Source organism: Linepithema humile, chromosome 1 (assembly GCF_040581485.1).
Source record: "Linepithema humile isolate Giens D197 chromosome 1, Lhum_UNIL_v1.0, whole genome shotgun sequence".
NCBI classification, from domain to species: Eukaryota; Metazoa; Arthropoda; class Insecta; order Hymenoptera; family Formicidae; genus Linepithema; species Linepithema humile.
Window position 1 is genome coordinate 13,166,022 of NC_090128.1, and position 23,009 is coordinate 13,189,030.

The following is a 23,009-nucleotide window of genomic DNA, read 5'->3' on the forward strand; positions in this document are numbered from 1 at the left end:
GAAGAATTTTGAAGTTTCATCTTATTATTGATGATATAATCGAATATAGCTGATTGCTCCAATGGAGAGAGAGAGAGAGAGAGTTAATACCAATCGCGGTAATCGAGAAATCGCATTAATGAACGAGAAACGCATCTCTATAAAAGGAGAGTATAGATTTTTCAAAATATTTTGCGCCGCCACTAAGCAAATTATTCGATTTATTCATCAAAATCCATGTTATTTTATTAATTCTAGTTTTAATTTTGTTTCGATAAGAAAGAATTTTAGATTGTAATGTCAGATCGCTTAATAAATGAGAAAAGCAAAAGTTGTTGAAATGAGAGATGCGCAACCGGCCGGCTTTGAGAAGCAATGATCTATCGCTATAACGAGGCCGAAGCGCCCGCCGCGCAAGTGGAGGAGAGTGATTTTCAAGACGATCGAATGCCGGGACGATCGTGTTTGACTCGGTGCCTCATCTCGTCTTCGAAGCATACAGCCTTTTGCTTTCACTTTCTCACGTGGTAGAGATGAGCACAGACACCCTCTCTCTCTCTCTCTCTCTCCCACCGTCGCCGCGGGGCTGAATTATTCGCTAGTCGATTAATCCAGTGGTCATTGTGTGCTAAGGGCGTTAAAAGCAAAAGTTGAGGAATGACATTTGAATTTTGCTCGCTAATCTTGGAGCGAGGAAAATGCCTAATTTCAGGGATATCACGAAAACAAAGTTACGTAATAGGTCACGATAAATGAGAGCAAATTAGCTTTTGGATAACTACGATTACAAAATTCCACCAAAATAAGTCGAAGTCAACTTTCTATTGACTTGAGTCTACAAAATCATAAATAGAACTTTATCTTAACTTTTTTTGTCACGAATAGATGTGCGTGGACTTGGTTTATATAATTAATATGTAATATATATGCAGTAAATATTGCATTGTTAATAATTATCATAATTAATATGATAAATAAATATCATATTCATTATGATAATTATTAGGATGGAATCCATTAACTTTCTCTCGATTCGAGATGCTGCGTATATAAATATTATGTAACAGGTGTCACGGGTCGGGAACGTAAAGAATCGATTTGTTCGACTGTAACTTCGCAAACTGTTATCGCAATATCGCAATGTCGTGTAATTCGACGCATTATCTCCATGCAAAACAAAATTCCCATTTCCACGCTTTCAATGTCCAGCGAATTCTTTGGAAAAGAAAAAAAGCAACATTTCAAATAATTATACCGAAGGATTGCAGTCTCGACTTAACGAAGTTTACGACGAGAAAATTGGTAGTAAAGCATTTCTTATTTTTTCCCTCGTCGCTTTAATGGCGAGGCGCATAACGGCCATGCACTTTGAATGTTTACGTTAACATTTACTATCCTTTCTTACTACGTCGCGAATAAAAATATTCGAAGCAAATGTACTACAATTAAATTGCGTGACACGCATCTCTTTTATATGAAGCAAGTACTTTTCTATGTATGGTATTTATACGAAAAATCAATGCTATAAAATTTTATAGTTGAAGAAAGTAATTTAAAATATTTATATTAATAAATCAATATAAAAAAATTATTTTAAAAAATTGTTTCTCAATATTGCATATAGTTATCTAAATATTACTTAAATTACTTAAAATTTTTAATTATCCCTATAATATTATTACTTAAATAAAAAATTGAAAAATTTTTCATTAAATTTTGCATAGTTAAACCTTTGCAGTGTAGCTAATTTATTAATTTGCTTTTGTTACAGTTTTTCCATCACTTTCTTATTAAATGCAAACTCCAGATTGTTTGAAGAAGTGTAAGTCTTACGAGAGGGATATCTTCGGCGAGAAAATAAACTGGCAGAATGCGCACGTGTTATTCCGGTGGAGGACGTTCCCGACAAAAATCTCTGCACTTTCACTATCTTGAATCGAAATGCGTGACAGGCGGGGGATGCGGGACAGACGGCCGGCAGGTTCAGAAAAACGGGGAACTTGGTTCGTTTATTGGCCGTATCTCAAGGCTAAACCGCGCGGAAGATGCACACGGTGGATCGCGCGCCCGCATGAACGGATGTGTGAACCTGACGGAAGTCAGATGTACTCGCATACGCTTAGCACCTTTTTGCATCCGCTTAAGTAAGAAACCTTGCGGCAAAATATCTTGTTCGGAGAGTCGGTCGACAATCTTGAAACACACGAGTTATAGAGGCGAGCGCGAACGGAAGCGCGTATCTGTTTGCGCAACGCGCGTATTTTTAGAGGAGAAAGGTATCAAGAATCGCAACAATCGCGGCTGAAAAAATGGCAATCTTAAGCGGAACAAACAATATTATTTGTATACTGATAGATCAAAATTATTGAAAAAAAGCTTTTTTCAGAATTATTCTATTTGCATCAAAATAATTTTGCTTGAAAAACACAAAGGCATATTTTGCTTCAAAGAGTTTTATAACATTAGAGCGAATAAAATAAAAATAAAATAATTACATAATTTTCTATAAAAATCCAAGAAAAACGATTATTAATTAAGACGCTGCGCAGAGTCGTACTTTGCGGAAGTCGACGATTGGCGTTACAGAAAAAATGGTTCACTGAGACCTTTGACCTTCCGCACTTTCTCCGCGAGCATGCCGACGGTCTTGCCGCAGGAATTGTCATGCTCTTTGAGATTCACCGATGATTCAATATTGGCAAGTTTGACCTTTACATGATACAAGTTAGTTAAGCCGAAGCGAGAGTTTTAATAATTACCAATGGAAGCGCGCAGGGAGATCGCGCGAAAGTTGCTAATGTGAGGACGATAAGGGCGCGTTCGTCCAGTTCGTTTTCTTAATTGCCGCGGACTCGGGAAATTATTCCACATGTACTTAATGAGGAGGCGATTTATGTTCCTTCGCAGCGGGACTAATGACTTTTACGTGTAAAATTACTCCGGGAAGCAAATATCACGACATGGTAGCCTAAGGCACAGCTTCTCGCGGGTTAATACTCGCTGAACGGAGATGCGAGTGCTCGAGTAAATTGAAGTAAAACTTCAAATTAGAAATTAACAATTAAACTCTTACGAGAGTTTGGACTAATGTCTAGTGCGTGTTAACATTTATTTTAATATCTAATCTTAGGCCTTCCATAAATAATTTTACATAAACGTGGTATTTTAACTTTTTTAATTACTGATATTTATTGTAGTTTGCATATAAAGTAATGATATTTATTTTCAGCAATTTAGACAAATCAATTTTATATCTTTTTTGACAGTTCCAAAACAGACGGAATTATATACAGCGATTTCTCAACCCGGAATCTTTTTGAATCAATGTATTCATCATAAATTATATTCTACAAAGTGTCCAAAAACTTGGATGTTCTTTTTAGAAGATTCTCTGATCAATTTCGATCATTTTGGAGTCTTGACACACTTTATATATGTAGATAGTAGCTCGAATAATTTATAAGACTTTTGAGTAAATAAAGATCAAAGGTTCAATAAATCTAAATATTTTTTCTTTAAATAACGATGGTATTCCCGATGAGAAATCTGAAATTTACATTTTCTCAAGGCAAACTTCAGTATCTCGATGTTTTAATTTTCAGATTTAAATATCTCGCTCTCATCATGTTCATTAAACTTTCGCAATTTTTGTGATGGCAACTTTTGAAAGTCATCTAAGCTTTTCGTAAATTGTTTCTTAATATAGTGTATATAAAACGAAGAAACGCGACTCGCAAGAATAGACCATAATTGGAGATATCCGTCGTTGCCGTCGTTACTATCATCACCTGCGATTCTAAAGAATTCCCCTCTATCATCTCCAGGACCGTTTTATCCGAGCGCGAAATCCGCCGCTCGTGATCACAAACACAAGCGGCTGGAAATCAGCGAAGAGGAGTCCTTACGCCCACTCTCATACGCGGCGACTAGAGAATTGCCTCTGTAGGTGCAAATATCGTTCCATCTACGAGCGAACCGAAGACAACTTTCGCCCTCCAAGGCTGAGAAGATTCCTCGCGCGGCGCGCGGAGCTCATCGCGGCGCGCGTAATAGAGACGGACGGACGGACGGACGGTCATTGAAAAATATGATGCTCGACTCGTTAATTACCCCGTTACGGGGCACGTACGCGCGGTGTCGAAACGAGCCGCTAACGGCTAATGGATATCGCGTACACCAATGAGAAACGAAATTGCACGAGCCTGACCTACGGAGATTAATGTGTACAAAGTATTCCAGTAATTTTGCCCATTTATGAGCGATAATCAATATTAAGAGGTGTGGGCTTGTAATTAATTTCTTATTCCTTTCTTTAAATTGCTGAAAATAATTAGAAAATTACTTTGACCAAATATGTGGATTAAAATGCATTTCAGCAATTAAGAAAATTTAATTAACACATTTGCATAAATTTGTTTGTAGGAGAAACTGAGATGTTGAAGTAAATTTTTACGTACAAAATTTCAGATATTTAAATTGAAAATTGAAAAAAGTGATTTTACATCTTATTTCACGGCTCGCAAATGCGACGACAATTTTGCAAGCGGAGTTCTTTGGATTCTACATAAAATTATCGCGCAGAGTTTTTTTCCGCTTCTTTCTCTTTTTCTCTTTTAAGGTATTGCACCGGCGGCGCGCTGTAGGATGCAAGGCATGCTGAATTGCGAAATTTCGATTGTCGAGGTACGACCTCGATCTTCGTGCGACGGCGGCAAGTGAATCGGGCCACTTGATTCCCTGCTCGTAAGGCAGACCCTTCGCATGTTCTGCGCCGCATTACATATCTACTTCAGTTTCGACTCACGGAAGCGATCCTATCGCAGAATCGACAGTGGTGCAATTCTACTTATAACGAAACCTTCTCTTTGATCAGAACGATTTCTATCTGCAGTGCGAAACCGTTTGTCCGCCCGCGTGGCTAATTGTCCGAGGTTACATAGCTAATATCAGAGAAACTTGAGAGAGAAAGTTCAGCTCTTTCGAGTTCCACGATATCAAAAGTCATTTCGAGACAAAAGTATCTAAAATGCCGCCCAAGAATTTTCTCCGTCCGCGCGTAATTCTCGCGTAATTATCCAACGACAAATTTCGTTCAGCTATGTCAAGTATCTAACGTCGTTAGAACGCGGTCCCAGATAATGGAACGACCCGCGAGGCCGCTCGTGCGAGCTAAACATTCTAACGACAAGGTACTCGCTGTACTCCTCACTGCTGGAATGCAGCCGAGCACTCCTTGCAGCGATGCACCCTCCGACGAGTGCAACAAGTCGCGATCTCACTGGCAAAGGCCACCAGACGACCGGTCACGCCGAACTTGCGCCAGCAGACAAGACGAGCGTTTCTATTTTCTATCGCGATAATTCAGAAATATAAAGAGAAGAAATAGGAGTGCAGAGAGACAAAATGTTAATATTTTTACGACTCGCGATAGGATAAAAAAACTTAAACGGATTTGGATTTAAAAAAGTCCTAGATCTTTTCTATCTCAAAATTAAATTAAACAATTGATTTTGCTACACACTTTTGCCTGCAAATAAAATACACATAAAATGTGCAATAAAATAAGATCATATTTCTAAAATAATATCAAATAAAAAAAATTGAAAGTTAAATACAACAGTAGTTTGAATTTTAAAGAATCTCTATTTGTGAATTTTAAGATATTATTTCTGTTCTTAAAAAGCAAACTGTTTATGAATGATTATGTCCCGTGTAGAAAATATATTCAAAGAGACAACTAATGTAGCACATGTCGATTGTTCTCCCACGCAAAATTTCTTTAAACTGTAATCGCTCATTACAATAATTGTCGCCGAGGGGCATCGGTTTCTTTCTTTTATCCCCATTCAAGGCGACGATGATGTTATCTATCGCCACTCCCTCAATGATTTAATGCAAAATCGCGGGATTTTCTTTTATAATAGGTATCAACATGATACAAATCATTTATAAATGCAGTTTTTATCTGATTCTTGGGAATCAAATAAAAAAGTTTAATATCATCGAATAAATAATTATTTTTATACACGTTGCCGCGCATCTATCTTTTCTAGCATTATAACTCATCATAAACAAGGATCAGCGTTAATGTCGCGCTAAATTTCCAAACCTAACGATTATCAAACGGAATGCGCAGTGCGCAATGCCTTGCAGCCCGCCTTCTACGGACGCCGCTATCCTTGACGATGCTCTAAACGGAATTAGAACCTTAAACTGCAGAAGCCGAGGATCTCTTCGCCATGGAAGCTCTTCCGCGCGTGAGCAGGCGACACAATGGTAATCGCCACCTACGTTATTATGCATTATGTTGCGGGAGAGGTGTTCGGGGACGATATAGCGTCTCCCGCTTTGCCGCGCCGCGTTTTCTCCGACGCCTACCCACCTACGTGGCGGAGTAAAAACGTGTAAGTTACACGGGAGTAATCCGCGTCGCGGTATGCGCGCATACCCACGTATATTACGTGCCACATCGTCGTCGTCGAATGCGGCTGCGAACCGTCATCGCCGCCGGCTGCTTGGCGAACGAACCCGGTTGCCAGAAGTGTGACGTAACGAAGAGAGACGTTACGTTCCGCAGCGGGCCCTGGTGCACGTTCTCTCCTCGACGGGGTAGGGGCCCCGTTCGCGACTCACCCGGCGTAGCTCCATCCTCCCGGAAAGCATCTTCTCCGCGCGCGGACCTCCTCTTCTCATGCCCGAACGTTCGCCGCGCTGCTGCAGTCGCGTTCGCGAGCCCCATCGCGCAGGTAACGCGAGAGTGTGAACCGAATTCCGAGCAGCCGAGTGAATCCGTAGAAGAGATCGCACCCCGTAAGACCCGACGTGGAACATGGAGTCTGTGAGACGATACCTCGTCCTAATCTCGGGTACGTGTACGCGGACTCGAGTTTCATTGCCGAAGTGGATCAAATATCAAAATCGCGAGAATACGGAATTTCTGATTTTTCGGTATTCTTGTGCCAGCAATATTTGTGGAGATAAAATTGAAGGCTGACTCGTAAAAATTTATTTTCCCTCGCCACAATGGCTAAAAATTTTATTTTTGCTTCCCGAAATAATTTTTTATTCCTAAAAGCTATTTAAAATTTGTCTTATAATATTTTGGAATGTTTTTTTTTCTAACGGAGAATGATAAAAATGCGGATTGCGCATGTAAAAACCAATCATCTTCGTCCAATACTTATTACTTTCAGAACTAAGATTTAATTTTTCTTTTTTCTACTTGCTAGTAAAATAAAACTGAGAATTTCAACTGCAAATAAATTTGCGATTCATCGTAGCGCCGAACATTTAAATATTTGGCATGCTTTGAAAAATTTCACACGTTCAATAATAGTTTAAGCGATTTCTCATTTAAAACACGTTCGTAGAAACTGATGGTGCACTTTCGATCGAAACAATCCCCGTGCGTGCGGTTACGCGTGCATGAATATCCACACTCTTTTATGCATACAGATACCCCCTGAAATAGAAAGGTGCATCGACATCCGCCAAGACTATCGCTACTGGATCTTCATTCATGATCCGTGAAAAAGCCTTACGTCTTTAAACAGCTCGTGTCTTTGCAACTGAACGCGAGGATCGATGAATCGACCGATGCAATCTAATGAGAAATGTTTTGCGGTCATGAAAATGCATCCACTGTTAGAACAAAATGAGGGAAATCGCGAATCGTATCAATGCGAGAGAATTACGTATTTCCTTTGGTGTACTTGTGATTTTTTTAATTCCCAATAAGCTATCAATTTTGTGAACAATATATTATTTTATATATTTTTAAATATTTCTATATTTGGGTATTGCGGTACAATTAAAAATTTACCCTTAAATTATAAGCATTTTAATTTTCAATTAACAAATATTTTAAACGAAGGATTTTTCTATACGAAAATATAGAAAAGCAGACAAAAAATATTATTATAGATGGTAACGTTACGTGTCTTGAATATTTAATGTTTAGAAAATTAGTATAAAATATAAAAAATATTTCAACATTGACGATAACAAAGATCTTTACGAGATTTTCGGTTTCGCTATTTTAGTGGGAATACTGTGGAGTTGCGTGCTATGTCTGCAACGACCACCACCGAGATATTCTCAGCAGTATATGCCGGAAACCTCGTTCAGTTGTCGCAACAAGATTGTCGGTAGCTATTACGCGGACCCTGAGACCGACTGCCAAGTCTTCCACGTTTGTGTTTCTGTAGCTGGCACTATTCAGGACTACAAGTGAGTGTCTACCGCATTAAAAAATCTGCATACTGGTATAAATAAATTTTTCTCAACTTTTTTTTCCAGAGACATTCGTATGGAAGAAAAAAATATTATTCGTTAATATAATCCAATTCTAACGATTGTGTGTTTATCTTTAACTTAGATTCCTGTGTCCCAACGATACTGCCTTCGATCAGGAGAGTCAAACGTGCGCGGACTGGTACGACGTGGATTGCGAGGCCGCGACCCTCTACTACGCCAGCGACAACTTCGACCTGTACAGAATCGGTTCCGGTCTGGAGTCCGTGGCCTACGACAGCCTGCGCAGCGATGCCGAGCCGCAGGATCACCTGCAGCGCAGTGAGACCAGCGACGCGGTCCGATCGTCCGCGAACACGGTGAACCGCGTGTCCTCGTCTAATTACAACAACAATAATCGCGATATACTGCGTGGTAGCAGCAGCGGCAACTTGTACAATCGGAACAACAAAGAAGACGATTACGAGACCGAGAAGTCGTACAAGGAGGACGTGAGTCAAGACGCGAAGAGGAAGGGCGGCGTGAGGAAGGTCAGCAGGAAGCAACCGTACACCGGCAACGGCAGTGCCAACTACTCGCCGTCGACCACCAGTACGTCGGCACCGGCCGTGGTCAGTCAGAACAACTACAACGGCAATTATTACAATACATACAACAACAACCAACGATCCACGGCGTACGTTTCGTCGACAACCGCACGGCCTCAGGAGAACTACAGCAAGAACGTAAACACGCAGAGATATAACACAGCACCGTCCACATACCGACCTAGCACAACGTACCAGAATACGTACAACAACTATCAATCGCCTAGCAGCACGACCGCGAAAACGACGCAGTACAACACGAACGTGTATAACAGTGCCTACAATACAAACAACTACAATCAACAGAACACCGGCAACTCGGCTCCGATCACGACGCTGCGACCGAGCAGCTACAGTCCGAAGACCAGCTATCAGGCTTATCAGGGTCAGTTCGCGCAGTCCACCACCGTGCAGCCGAGCACGAATTACCAGAGTAGCGATTACACCAATCATCAGCAGAGAAGCTACAACAACATCCAGCGAGGCTCCAGCAGCGTCGCCTATCAATCCACCACACCCGCGTCCACCGCCTACGATAATAATAATTATAATAACAACAATAATAATTACAATAGCAACTATAATAATTACAATAATAATTACAATAACAACAACGGCCAGTACAGACCAGCCACTTCCACTAGGCAGGACGTGTCTCAGACCACGGCCAAGTATTTCGCCAGCAATTTCGCGAGCAACAGTTACGCGCCGACCACCTACAGCCCGGCGACAAAGAAGTACGCAAACGGCGACAACACCGTCGCGCAGACCGCCCTGAGGAACAACGACAATGCCGGTCAATACTATGACAAAAGTTCGAGCCAGGCGATCAAGCCGTCCACTCAATACTACGATACCACGAGACCACCCAAAAAAGCTACACAGTATAATAATTACGACAACGCAAGCAGCGGCAAATCGTACTATATTGAAAGCAGCACAAACAGCTATGACCTCGGCAGATCCTCCGTCGGGATTGGCTTCAGTCCCGCCAGCATCAACCACCTCGCCGAGTCGCCGAGAACCACGCCGGTACCAAGGTAGATCTCCCGATAGACCGAATTTAGATTCAGCCAAACAGAACACGAGATATTATTTAAATTAAGAACCTACGATATTAAAACACGTGATAACAAAATTTGCAAAAAATTTAAATAAAAAATTAAGTAAAATATACAAAAATATTGTAGAAAACTAAAATAAAATATAAAATGTAGCCTAAAAATTACGTAGAAGAAAAAAAATTGTATTATACTACAGTTCTTCGACAGCTTATACGGTATTTTTTGTTACATTTCAAGCTAAATTTTCTACCTTGATAATTTTACACATTGCCCTAAACGAGAGAAGATCGCTCATAATTGTTTTCTCGTTGCAGACGATCTTCCAGCGCTACCACCTACAATCCGAACACCTTCAGTTCTAACGTTCAGAAAACAGTCCAGCCGACGACGACGCCACGTGGAGTCACCTATGTCAGCGGATCTGCGCGACCATTCACATCGACAACCAGATTACCCAGCAGTAGCAGCAGCACCAGCAACACAACAGCGCGACCAAAATCGGGCAAAAAGAACGACTATGATTACGCGTATTACGACAGCACAGGCGCCCTGGAATATGACGGGGTTGACCTCGAACATGTAACTAGCAACAAGGAGTCCACGAAAATAGCAAGGAATTAAAGTATTTTCGTAATTATATACTGCATTGAATATCTTAGAGCTCATCGACACTATAGTGATGTAAAATACTGTGAGTGCCTTTCTTTAGCCAGGTATACATTTCAATATCTATATATTTGTACCTAGATACTTTCTGCAGAATATTTATGTATAACACCTCGTAACATCAGATATAAGTTATTAAAATTTTTCAAAACGCTTGTTTCTATATATTTTAAATTGTCTCTTTATACTTATTAATACAACAATTATTAATTATGCAAAACATCTAATTAACTACGATTAGGATTTTTTTTAATTACCTATATCTAGGTACTATAAGAATAAAGTATCTTTTACATCATTGGTCGATAGGAGAATTACGATGACTTTGTAAATCATCATTAACTAATGGCCAGTCATTATCAAAATCGGTCTTCGATTACGGATATTCGCGCGTAGGGTATAAATATTGAATACCGATTTTGAGAAAAAACTCCATCAATTGATATTGATCCGCTTAAATGCGTATATGTTCATTCGAGATTTAACAGCTTTTCCGGCGTTATTAATTAGATGGTCAGTATTTTAGAGTAATTGTTACATACTTTACGATACTTAATCCGTGCAATAAATGTTAATATAACGATATTACGATGGAATGTTCTGAATAATATTAGCGTAAAAGACAAATTTCGTAATTCGGTTAATTTTTTTTCCTTTTAATTTATTACAAAAGGAAAAATGTCAAGATAGTCAAACTAACACTTATTGTATTGGTATAATAGTGCAAAGTTTGATAAATCGTTAAAATTGTCATTCATTTTGTACACATATGTATGTGCGTATTGTGACAAAAGCTCACATAAAACGTGTTCAGATTTAAGATTTTTTATTATTTGCGTCCTAAAATATGCGTACTGAATGTATATATTGTAACTATTTTACTTAAAAAAAGCATTAAAAAGCATGCTTCATTATTTTATCCTTTCTCAACGATAATATTTCTTGTAATATGGATAGTAAAATTCATATATTCAACATATTAGTCCCCAAACACAAAAATTCATTTATGAGATGAAAAATGTTGTTGACATCATTATTATTATATAATTTTCAATAATGCAGTGTACGGCATTTGCGCGCGCGGCGCACAAGTTTAAAAGATTCATATCTTCATATAAACATATTGATACAAAAATATGTCGATAATATGCTTAATGTAAAATATGCGCGCAATTATATGCAGAATTTTCGAAAAGCTCTTTCGTAAATAGGGCAATATTTTTTATAAAGACACAATGATTACATAAAACCATCTTAAAAGAAATCATCTTACAAGAAAATTATTGTTGTACTTACCATACCGCATATATTGAAATTATTATCACTGGCAAATCGATCATCAGGTTCATCATCAACAATCCATCGATGAAACCACCATTGTCGGTGAATAGTCCATCCGCCGATAAATCCGTCGTCAGCAACAATCCATCGGCGACTCCAACGTCGATGATAATCCATTGCTGAATGATTCGTCGATAATAATCGGTCAATGAATGAATTCCTCACTCCCGTTAATCCATCTGAAAATTTAACAATCTTTAGTTTAATCATGTATACAATGCTTTTCAAAAAAAAAGATAATAAACAAATAAGTTTGACAAGAAATTGCAGCTATTAACGAACATACATACTATGGCAAAAAATAATCTTACACATGCGAAGACGATTTCAATCGATCAAGATGTATAGAAATGAATTGCAATTATATATTTTTTTATTGTGCTTCCTGAATTAACAAAAATTCTACTATATTTAATTAAGAAAAAACAAAACAAAGAGAAAATAAATACAGAGAATACAATTAAAATACATAAGCAAAGTTATTGTTCAATAAAGCAAAGAAATCTTTCAAATATTTCAATAAATTTATAAATAATTTATATTATTCATATTATAGATCTAATTAATACAGTTAATCATAAAACAAGAGATATTCACACTTACCTGGCGATCATGCATCGCGTCTTTGATATACCTCTGCGAAAATATAACCTGCAAAACGCCGAAATGATTCGATCGACTGTCTGAAAACACAAAAACAGATTTTCAGTATCGGGAACAAAACAATACTTACTATTGACGATATTTAATACCTTCCTACAACTGTTCGACACTTTGCGAGAGACATTCACGATAACTTTTACATACGAAATTCTTTACAAAATAATCGCGAGAAATACTGAACAATTTGAATATAACTTCGCGCGCGTTCCGTACCGGATTTCGAGAATATCTGAAAGCAATATTGCCAATCTCAAAATAGCAAAATAATAAATTTACTGTATATTTTATCTTGTAATTTCATCTTTTTTTATTACGCTGTCTAAATTTAACATCAAATTTTTTCATATTTAATTAAGAAAAAAGAAAGCAAAGAGAAAATAAATACAGAGATGCAATTAAAACACACAAGTAAAGTTATTATTCAATAAAGCAAAGAAATATTTCAAATATTTCAATAAATATTAGAAATAATTAATTATTATTAGTTCTAATTAATACAGTTCATCATAAAACAAGAAATATTCACTTACATGGCGATAATTATGCATCAATCGCGTCTTTGATATACTTTTGCAAAAATATAACCTGCGAAACGTCGAAATAATTTCCACTGACTGTCTGAAAATACAAAAACAAATTGTCAGTATCAAAAAAAAAACAATACTTACTATTCACGATATTTAATATGTCACTACACCATTCTATACTTTGCGAGAGACATTCAGGATGAACGCACGAAGACAAAATAATCGCAAAAATTTTGAACAGTTGAATATAACTTTGTGTTTCTCACTCTACGATTGGAGATCTAACGAAAAGCAATATTGCCAATTTAAAAATACCAAAATGATGAATTGACTACATATATTTCACACTTTAATTAGATCTATTTGTTTTAGTTGCATTTCCTATATTTTACATAAAATTCCTACATATTTAATCTTTAAAAAAACCTAAAACAAATAAATATACAGAATGTAATTAAAATACAGAGCTATTATTCAATAATACAAGAAAGTTTTTTAAATATTCTAATAAAAGTTAGTAATAATATATTATTACAAACATAATTAACGCAATTAATGATAAAGCAATAGATATTTATGTAGCTAGCGATAATTATGCGTCAATTGTGCTTTCAAAGTATTTTTGCAAAAAAATAATCTATACACGCGATTCGATCAATTATCAGAATATATAAAAATATATCTCCAATAACACAATGACAGTTATTGCTTGTAATATTTAACGCATTACAATAAATAAATATGTTATGAAAGCCATTTGCAAAATTTATTTTATCCACAAAATTCTTTTAACAATTCTTGAAACAAATTCTAATTCTTTAAACAAATAATTACGAGACTTACGAAACGATTTGAACATTCTATGTCCGCCGCACTTCCAGAAAAGGATGCTTCAAGATCTACCAAAAAGTAATATATAGCTAATCCCAAAATATAGAAATGATAAAACATATAGAAATCGCAATACTATTAATTTAAAAACAAAGTAAGTTCTGAAATGTATCGACACTGACATGCCGATAGCCAATAGAAAATGTGTTTTCTAAGAATTTTGTCCAACGCCATTTCTTTCAGAAGTTAAATTCTATTGGATATCGGATTTTGTACGTACATAGCCGATGCATTGTAAATCACCCATAAAGTCAGCTAGCTATCGTCTGCTATTCCACAGAGACTCTGTGACAGAGTCAATTACTTCAAATCTTTCATGCTTACTTTAGAAGAATTCGGAATTCAGATGTTTCAATTCTTCGTTTACCACATATAAGTTAGATTTATTATTTTACGTGCCTACTTACGTTATGTAATAATTTACATTTTAATCGTGAGGTGCAAAATAAAGGAAAATCAAATTGTTGAAATTAAGATTTTGATTGTATTTATTACAAGTAAGTCAGAGTAAACTTAATAAAAATTTTCAACAATTCTGACAGAAACTATAAAAGATACTCTGTCACTCTATAGATATAATCTTTACACAAAATCATGATATTTTATGTAAAGTAGTATATATAGGTTATTGCATAATCTTCATTAAATTTAAAGGTTATTAGGCAAAAATTTAACCTTTCAATGTCATTTCCAGTGAGCTGATTTATTCTAAGTGTCACCATCATTTTAATTGCTCTTTTATACACTGCGTATTTTTATTAAAATTGTATATTTTTATTATAGAAACAAGGGCTGTCAAAATGGGTAATGCTCTTACCACAGCATCTCTGTCGGCTGCTGATGTGATAGTATCTATATCTCAACAAATTGCTAAGCCAGAATCGCATAGGATAAAGGAATATAAAGGTGAACCACCGCCTGAATGTCCAATGCATAAATCAGGCCAATTAAACACTATAAACTATGCCAGTGAATGTCCAATAGACAAAATGGATGAAAGTGATATAAATCCATTAAATATGGTATGAAACATTTACTTTTCGAATTGAGAATAGGATTGTAATTATCTTGTTTAAACATTATTTTTATTTAAATTAACAAATGTAATTTTATAGATGCCACCGGGTAATCAGCAACCTGCACCTGATCAGCCATTTCCTTTGCCTACCGACAGACAGGTTTCATCAATACCTAAAGTAACTGACCAGGAGGGAGAATTTTGGGTGTATCCCTCCCAGCAGATGTTTTGGAACGCTATGTTAAGAAAGGGATGGCGATGGAAAAACGAAGATATTTCCCAGAAAGATATGGATGATATAATAAAAATTCATAATGCCAACAATGAACAGGCATGGCAAGAAGTTCTTAAATGGGAAGCTCTTCATGCGCGAGAATGTGGCAGCCCCAAACTGCGTAGTTTCGGTGGAAAAGCATCCAAGTATTCCCCACGTGCGCGAATTCGCTATTGGATGGGGTACGTTGCTCTCTCATAATCCGGACTATAAATTCCAAATTGCTGTATAATCTTTACAGTGTTATATGTAATGTATTGTTCTTTCAGATATGAATTGCCGTTTGATCGGCACGATTGGATTATAGATCGCTGCGGTAAGAATGTAAGGTACATTATCGATTATTACGACGGCGGCAAAGTTGACGACAAGTATACATTTGCATTACTTGATGTGAGACCTGCGATGGATTCGTGGGAAAATATCTGGGATCGGATGAAAGTGGCCTGGTGGCGTTTCAAATATCAATCTAACGATGAATCGGTATCTACTGCCACGGCCCATTAATCTATAAATTAGTGCTAATATAAGATATATTAACATGAAAAACTTTTATTAAAATGATAATTAATGCCTTAATCATTGTGCATAATGTATTGCTTATTATGCATAAGAAATGGTTGTATAAAAACTTGTAAAATATCATAAATATAAATTAATTTATGATATTTAGTTTGCAAAAAATTTGCAAAATATCATCAAAAGTGGATAAGAAAATTCGTACATAAATAAATTTTATACATATTTCAGATATGTACAAATACCTCATTTGTTTATTCACAAATTAAAATTAATTAAGATTGATGTATAGCATCAAGCAATTACCAAAATAATTTCATAAAAAACTAAAAAACTTAATTGCAACTTTCTATTGGACTAAAAATTGTGTTTAAATTATACATTGTATCAATTGGATTTTTATAGAAAAAACTGCCAATACATCAAATGCTATTTAAAAATATAAAAACTGTGCATATATTTACATCAGTTTTAATCTCAGATCACAATATAACTTTTCATTCTTCTAATTTTATATTTATGATTGCATTATTTCAAACTTGATAATTGTTTTTTCCTCAATAAAATCAGTATATCATTAAGAATGTATACATTGTAACAAAATATATTATGAAAAATGTATTATACTGTTCTTGTTATGAACTAGCTTCAGCTATAAACTAATCTATTAAAATGTTCAAATAAACTTATTGAAAAGCATTAAACAATTATTTTTGCTATTCATTAAGAATTAATTACATGTAATTATGACACAGGACAATTAAACAAATAATGGCCTCTATCATACACTGTACATCATTTTATTGTCAATATATAATGCTATTTGCTTTTTTTGTTTCACAACATTACAGATTCCAACAGTTCAAAATATTTAGTGACTTTGTACATCTTACAGGATAAAATTTACATAATTTTCGATTAATTAAAAACCGATCAGTTAATTATAAAAAAAATAATACCTGCATCGTGAAAAGTTCAGCTAAAGCTAAACAAGCAATATATTTCAGAATAAAGATAAGATATGAATAAGAAAAAAATATATGTATATTATTTTTCATGATAAAACATAATTGACTTTCCAAAATCTTATGTTTCTAACGCATATATAAGACCTCTTGGATCTTATCGAGCCATATTTTGTCTACAAAGTGTTTCATACTATTTACACTTTGATACAAGTAAAATATCCTCTTAATATATACATATACATATTACAAGTGATGTCATTCTGTAAGTATAACATACAATCGGATTACAGCAGATATTACTGAATTTCCGAATAAACATTGAATGTTGATTATTATAATTATTATAACATTGAATGTTGGTTATTATAATTATTATAATTAATTTTCTTTTTACAAATCGTTCGTATTAAAGGCAGTTATTAGGAGTGATATTTCTCATTAATTTAAATTAATTAATAAGCACCAATCTCTTAATAAAACATTCAACAATTACAGAAAAATATAGATTATATACTTTTTATAAAAATCTAATCAGCAGATTATCTCTTAACTCACTCATTGCTGTTTCTTTGTATGTATATCATTGATTTTTCAACAATTTAAAAATTTTATAAATTATGATTTGATATTACATAATTCAAATGCATTTTATGCCTAAAAATATGTATACTTCAAGACTTTTATCAATATTATAAAGTATTATGAATGCGATCGATATGAATACTGCAACATCTCTTACTTTAAATATAATTTTAAATACAAATAAACGTACAATTCACTTTTTTGCTTACTGTTTTAATATGTTAATGAGAAGCAGATTACAAACTGTACTAATATTGACAATTTTAATAGTATCTACTTTCTTGAACTGAACACTGTTGGTTTTATAACTCATTACTTGTTTAGAATTTAATAAATATATCGAAGTTTAATATCGAATATATTATGTATATGCGTACCATTTTATAATAATTAAAAATTTCTAAATATCTTTCATTAAATTCTGACGGTTTAGAAAATAGAATGTTGCATTCTTCGTTGGCACATTAAATAACAAAGTGATGTAACATTGTGATGTAACAAATTATCATCATGTTTCTCTTTGTCCTTCATATACTTTAAATCAAGCAATATACATTGATAAATTGCATATAATAGAAGCAATAAAATTCTACTTACAATAAAATACAAAATAATAAATATATCTAAACACCACAAATTTAAGTTCATTGGAATATATGCCTGCAAGATGAAAATACATAGAACGTCTCACTTCCAAACAAAACATCTTATATAACAATAGATGATAACATTGATTCAATGCAGAAAAGCATTGATTAATGTGTAGGGGAAGCGACTGAGATATACTGACAGTTATATGTCAATTGAATTTTCCACATATTTATATATCTATATATATGCTTAGTGTATGTGTTTTATGTGCAATATATATACATATATGTGTGTATTTGATACATATGTGCAATATATATATCAAATATACATTTTTTAAATTTAATATTTATTATACATCTACAAAGTCATAAAACTATATTTATTTATAATGATTTTGATCTAATGTTATACTTGTTTTTTTGATTTTTATAATATTAAATTTTAAGACATAGCTATCTTTAGTTTAAAATCCATCTGGACTACATCTTTATGATATCAATTTCGAGCCTTTATGTCTCTGTCATTGTTACGATGTCATTCGCAAAAATTTCATGCTGTCCAATTTGATTATGTGGTAAAAATTGGAAACAATTGTTAGACCCACAAAAACAAGGAGTATCGCTGAGACAATGGACGGAATTAGCCATGGCACCACCAGCATAATCAAAAGTCACTTCCTCTCCATTCTCTATATCTCTAGACGCAAACAAGCATAATCGAGGCACAATTCCCTCTACTCTGACTGGAACGAGGCTAGAATTCGGATCGCAACTATGATTAGCATATCGTCCAATATTACCAAAATATTTCGGATCTATACAAGTTACAATAATACGATTATTACCAATATGTTCCGAGACTACGAGAACATAATTCATCGTATTGTACCGCTTATTCGCTTCGATCCTATGTCGCGCTTCTTGCAAACCTATCACTTCACCGGCGTACTCACAAATAAATTGACCCTTCTTTATTAATTTAGTCGTGAAAAGACCGAGACCTTTGCCAGCGATATCTCTAATAATTAAACAATTCAACGGACCATTCTGTATTAATCTATTTCCACAATTTGGTCCACATGTGCAATGAGCATTGCATTCGAATATCGGACCAGCTAATTTTTCATCGACAATTCGAGCATTAGAATAATTAGCAGAACCGCGTGTACACGAACAATTGTAACATTCGACCAGGCAGGGACAACCTACAGAGTATTCGGCCTCAAAGTCCGCTGTATCTATGCCAGGCCCCGGTATATTATTCATTACATACATAACATCCGCTGCGGTATGTTCGTACTCGTCGGTAGAAGCAGTTGCTTCCATGCTTACCGCGATCGTGTGTCAACGAAAAAGCCCAAAGAAGTCCCAGAAACTCTTTGGGACAAAGGCAGCACAAGGTAAAGAGAAAAAGTTGCTTTATAATATAAAGGGGTTCCTCTTAGAATGCTGTGTAAATGGAATTCGAATAACTCTATCGCGCAGCACCAACCTGTAGAAGCCCCTCGACCGATGACTTGATAGAATGAAACGCGATAGTAGCAGGTACCGCTACAACTTTGTAGCCTACGTAAATTACAGCACCGAGTATAGATGCCTTAACGGTAAATTTTAAGATTTTACCGGACAACGACGGTGGTGGCACTCTGTAAGAAAAATTTTTTTTAATAAATCGAGATACAATGATAAATTTAGTATATATATTTAACATACAGATTGTTTCTAAAAAAAGTTTCAGTCAAATTTTACTAATTTTAACAAATTTCGCCAATAAAAAAATTATCGTGCAATCTTTACAAATATAAATAGACCCATAAATGCTTTCATTTTAGAAACATTCTATATAATAACTGTGATATTAATTGGTTATCGATATTCATGCATACCTCATGATAGGAGGTATATCACCGGGCTTGACTTTACCCCAATTTTCAACGATACCAGATACATGTCCTAAACCGACAATTCCTACGACTCTCGGTTCGACGAGCAGACGATTCGCAGGACCACACGGTAAGCAGGCCAATTGTAAAGAATTGGTTAAATAAATATCTCTCTCTTTAACAAATACTTCTCCCAATACTGGAAACTCCTCTTTCATGCTAGCGATCATCTCGTCCAGCATCGATCGTTGTTTGCACAGTTCGACATCCTCTTGAGTAATAGGATCATTCATCATTGACAGATGCCATCCTAGTTTTATAGTTTGCCACCAAGATAACGATCGTATCGCGCGTTGTATTGTTATATTGATTGGTCGATCAGCCAAATGCACGATGCAATTTGGCACTTTTTTCACCTAAAACAATTACGTGTAAATGAAATAGGCCACAAATAATATTGTTTCTATTATGTGCACACAAACCTCTTCAAATGCTCTTCGAAATTCGCCACCGGGTGGCATTCCGAGTTGCGACGCAACGCGAGCTGCCATTCTCAACAACAAGATGTGTAACAAACCATTGTAAAGTCCTTCCTTCTTAATGGTATCCATAATAGTTTCTATGATAATAATAGATTGTATAGTATGTGGCCAATATACTATATGCAAAATGATATAATAATATATACAGAAACCCACTATAATCGATGTTCTTGGCATAACGATACATAACTTCTTCATCGAGTTGCATTATACCAATTCTAGCTCTGCATAATTCAACTACAACGACATGAGGCTGTACAGCTTGTATAATCTGCAATAAAAAAATATCTTGAATAAAGTAACTACGTTATTAAATTGTTTCAATAAATTATTCGTAAAATTACAATTTTATTTAAAAAAGAAAAATGCGTATATAAAATAATTACTTTTGATACATCATTTTGACTTTCAACGCTGAAATGCGCTGTTCCTACTAGGTATAATTTTCCTCCTTCTGGTGCGGTCAACAATGTCACAGTTTCTGGTAATCTTTGATCGATAGTGGGATCATATTCCCTTATTATTGGTTCATTTACTGCATTGTCGATATTATGGTCCTTATTTTGGATATTAGACTCTACATCAGATCCAATATTTTCTTTATAAAGTATGTGACTGACATATGCATATACAACTACCCAAGTTAAATTAGAGTTAAAAATAATAGCAATACCTTGAAATTTTAAAACTTTTCTCTTACTTCTGTATTGTAGTGGCATTTTTTTAAAGCACTAATGTACTACTCTGACAATAGTTTCTCATATAACAGTAGCATTGACTAACGTCATTATTAAATTAAAATAATCTATAATTGTGAAACCTTAAAACTTCCTGAGAACCTTAGCTACTTCAAAACACTATTCACAACTAATAACACTACTAACAATTGTACTTCTTACAAGAGCCATTAAATCAACAAATATGTTTACATAAATTTTTTCTTTGTATATGTGCAAATCTTTAACATAAGGTACGTAATGTATGTAACAACATTTCTCACCTTTATCCATAACTTCTTCCTCTGAAGACTCTCCACTTTCCATACTGACATCATGATTATTCTCTGTACTCATTATTGTTGACAATGTACCTGAAGATGATTCATAACCTGATGTTTCATTACACCTAGATTCGTTGGTAATTAATTCCTTTGTAGTATCCTGTATATTTGGTTTAGTGGATGAATCATAGTCGCCTTTTTCATCAATTAAATCATAATGTACATCTTTTATGGACGATAACAAGTTTCTCTCCTGTTGATCACACTGAATATATTGATCAACTTTACTAGAATTGGTAGCCATTTCTTCTCCTGAAAATCCATACAATTCAATACATTTTCAAAAAATATGCCTATAATTTTTAAATTAATTAATACAAAATTACATAACTAAATACTAAATACTAATAAAACAGCAATATTGCATAATCGATTAAAATATAAAAATAATGCATACTTAAATTACTTGTCTGTATTCCATATGTGATATTTGTATAATATGATATATGTAAAATTGCATGATTTTATATATGTAAAATAAAAGATTTTCAAATTTTTTAAAAACCAAATCCTATTATTATTATTATTATTATATGCTATTTTTATTTTAAGCAATTAATGCTTCACCCTTAACTACACTGGCGGAGTACGAACGTACACAATTATGCAAATATTTTTTGCGTGGCACAAGTGACATTGCCGCGCCTCTATGTATCCTCAAAAACATCAACTTTTAAAATTTCAATTAAAACTCATCAAAATTTGGAATACAAAACTACCCCGCGGGTGTAGTTGAGTAGGCCAGATTTGGTCAGTGTAGTTGAAGGTTATTACAATTCTCATGCGTTATTCTAATGCATTTCTAACCTTGTAAAAAATTTTGACACAATTACAAAAATGAGATCTGTATATTGTAACAAAAAATATACAATTTAGTTTCTATAAAGTTATTTATGTTTATTTGTCATTTGAAGGACTTACACAACGAATAAGAATTCAAAGAAAAATCTAACGTATGAAGAAATGCACACATCGAGACAAATATCAAATGGATCTACCCTCTGGGTCTACTTGTAAAATGCAACAGTCATGGAAATAATAAGCATTCTAGAAATGCACACTTAATATGCACATTAGGGCTGTCCGCAAAAAACAAATATAAGTCTGTTCTTTATAGCTCCATTTTCTGTACAAATTCCATATTTATTACTAAAAGTGTTTAATTTCATCGTAATATTTATTTAAAAGAATAAATTTTTTTTATTAGTTTGTAATTTTCTTACAACATTCTTGAAATTGCATTATGTTACATTTTCTATACTTAAAATGAAGTAAACGAATAATTCAGCGTTAGTGAGAAAAAGAGAAGAGAGAAGAGGTACAAAAAGTGCAGCTGTAAACCCTAAAGCTGGTATATATGTATCATTCTTGATATACGTAAACGTCTCGTCGTTAAATTATTAATTTTTGTTTAAATTATTGTAATATTACGTAACAATTTAGACTCACTGATTGTTATAATCAATAAAGCGATCCACGTGCGGTGCCTCATGTTATCGCAAAATGATTCAGTTGGGAGCAGTGCTTAACGTACTTCGCAGTTGTAGTAGTTCGCGGTTTTAAAATGCTCACACGAGTGGCAAAATGAATAAGAAACAA

At 34.7% G+C, this 23,009-nt stretch overlaps 4 protein-coding genes across 7 annotated transcripts; 2 read left to right on the forward strand and 2 right to left on the reverse strand.

Moving 5' to 3' along the window:
- Positions 1 to 4,494: 4,494 nt before the first annotated feature.
- On the forward strand, positions 4,495 to 14,468 carry LOC105668958 (probable serine/threonine-protein kinase clkA). The gene is made up of 4 exons (XM_012361681.2): positions 4,495 to 6,845; positions 8,022 to 8,208; positions 8,357 to 9,859; positions 10,198 to 14,468. Exons 1-4 carry the CDS (start codon positions 6,809 to 6,811, stop codon positions 10,502 to 10,504), a joined length of 2,034 nt encoding a protein of 677 aa, XP_012217104.1. The 5' UTR covers positions 4,495 to 6,808; the 3' UTR covers positions 10,505 to 14,468.
- Cchl (Cytochrome c heme lyase) lies at positions 14,272 to 16,489 on the forward strand. Its single transcript, XM_012361723.2, has 4 exons — positions 14,272 to 14,468; positions 14,755 to 14,993; positions 15,087 to 15,445; positions 15,533 to 16,489. Exons 2-4 carry the CDS (start codon positions 14,772 to 14,774, stop codon positions 15,768 to 15,770), a joined length of 819 nt encoding a protein of 272 aa, XP_012217146.1. The 5' UTR covers positions 14,272 to 14,468; positions 14,755 to 14,771; the 3' UTR covers positions 15,771 to 16,489.
- Positions 16,490 to 16,566: 77 nt separating this feature from the next.
- Positions 16,567 to 19,251, reverse strand: LOC105668985 (histone-lysine N-methyltransferase SETMAR). Its single transcript, XM_012361722.2, has one exon. The coding sequence runs from the start codon at positions 19,249 to 19,251 to the stop codon at positions 18,436 to 18,438; it is 816 nt and encodes a 271-aa protein (XP_012217145.1). The 3' UTR covers positions 16,567 to 18,435.
- Positions 19,165 to 22,997, reverse strand: LOC105668984 (traB domain-containing protein). Of its 4 annotated transcripts, XM_067347396.1 has the most exons (9): positions 22,332 to 22,431; positions 22,218 to 22,254; positions 21,351 to 21,662; positions 20,737 to 20,927; positions 20,507 to 20,621; positions 20,291 to 20,427; positions 19,812 to 20,224; positions 19,418 to 19,571; positions 19,165 to 19,302 (listed from the first exon to the last, which is right to left on the reverse strand). In XM_067347396.1, exons 3-9 carry the CDS (start codon positions 21,652 to 21,654, stop codon positions 19,270 to 19,272), a joined length of 1,347 nt encoding a protein of 448 aa, XP_067203497.1. In that variant the 5' UTR covers positions 21,655 to 21,662; positions 22,218 to 22,254; positions 22,332 to 22,431; the 3' UTR covers positions 19,165 to 19,269. The 4 variants fall into 4 exon arrangements, with proteins under 4 accessions (XP_067203497.1, XP_067203495.1, XP_067203496.1 ...); XM_067347394.1 differs by lacking the exons at positions 22,218 to 22,254; positions 22,332 to 22,431 and adding an exon at positions 22,860 to 22,997; XM_067347395.1 differs by lacking the exon at positions 22,218 to 22,254 and having other exon boundaries at positions 22,332 to 22,467.
- Between the last annotated feature and the right edge of the window lie 12 nt (positions 22,998 to 23,009).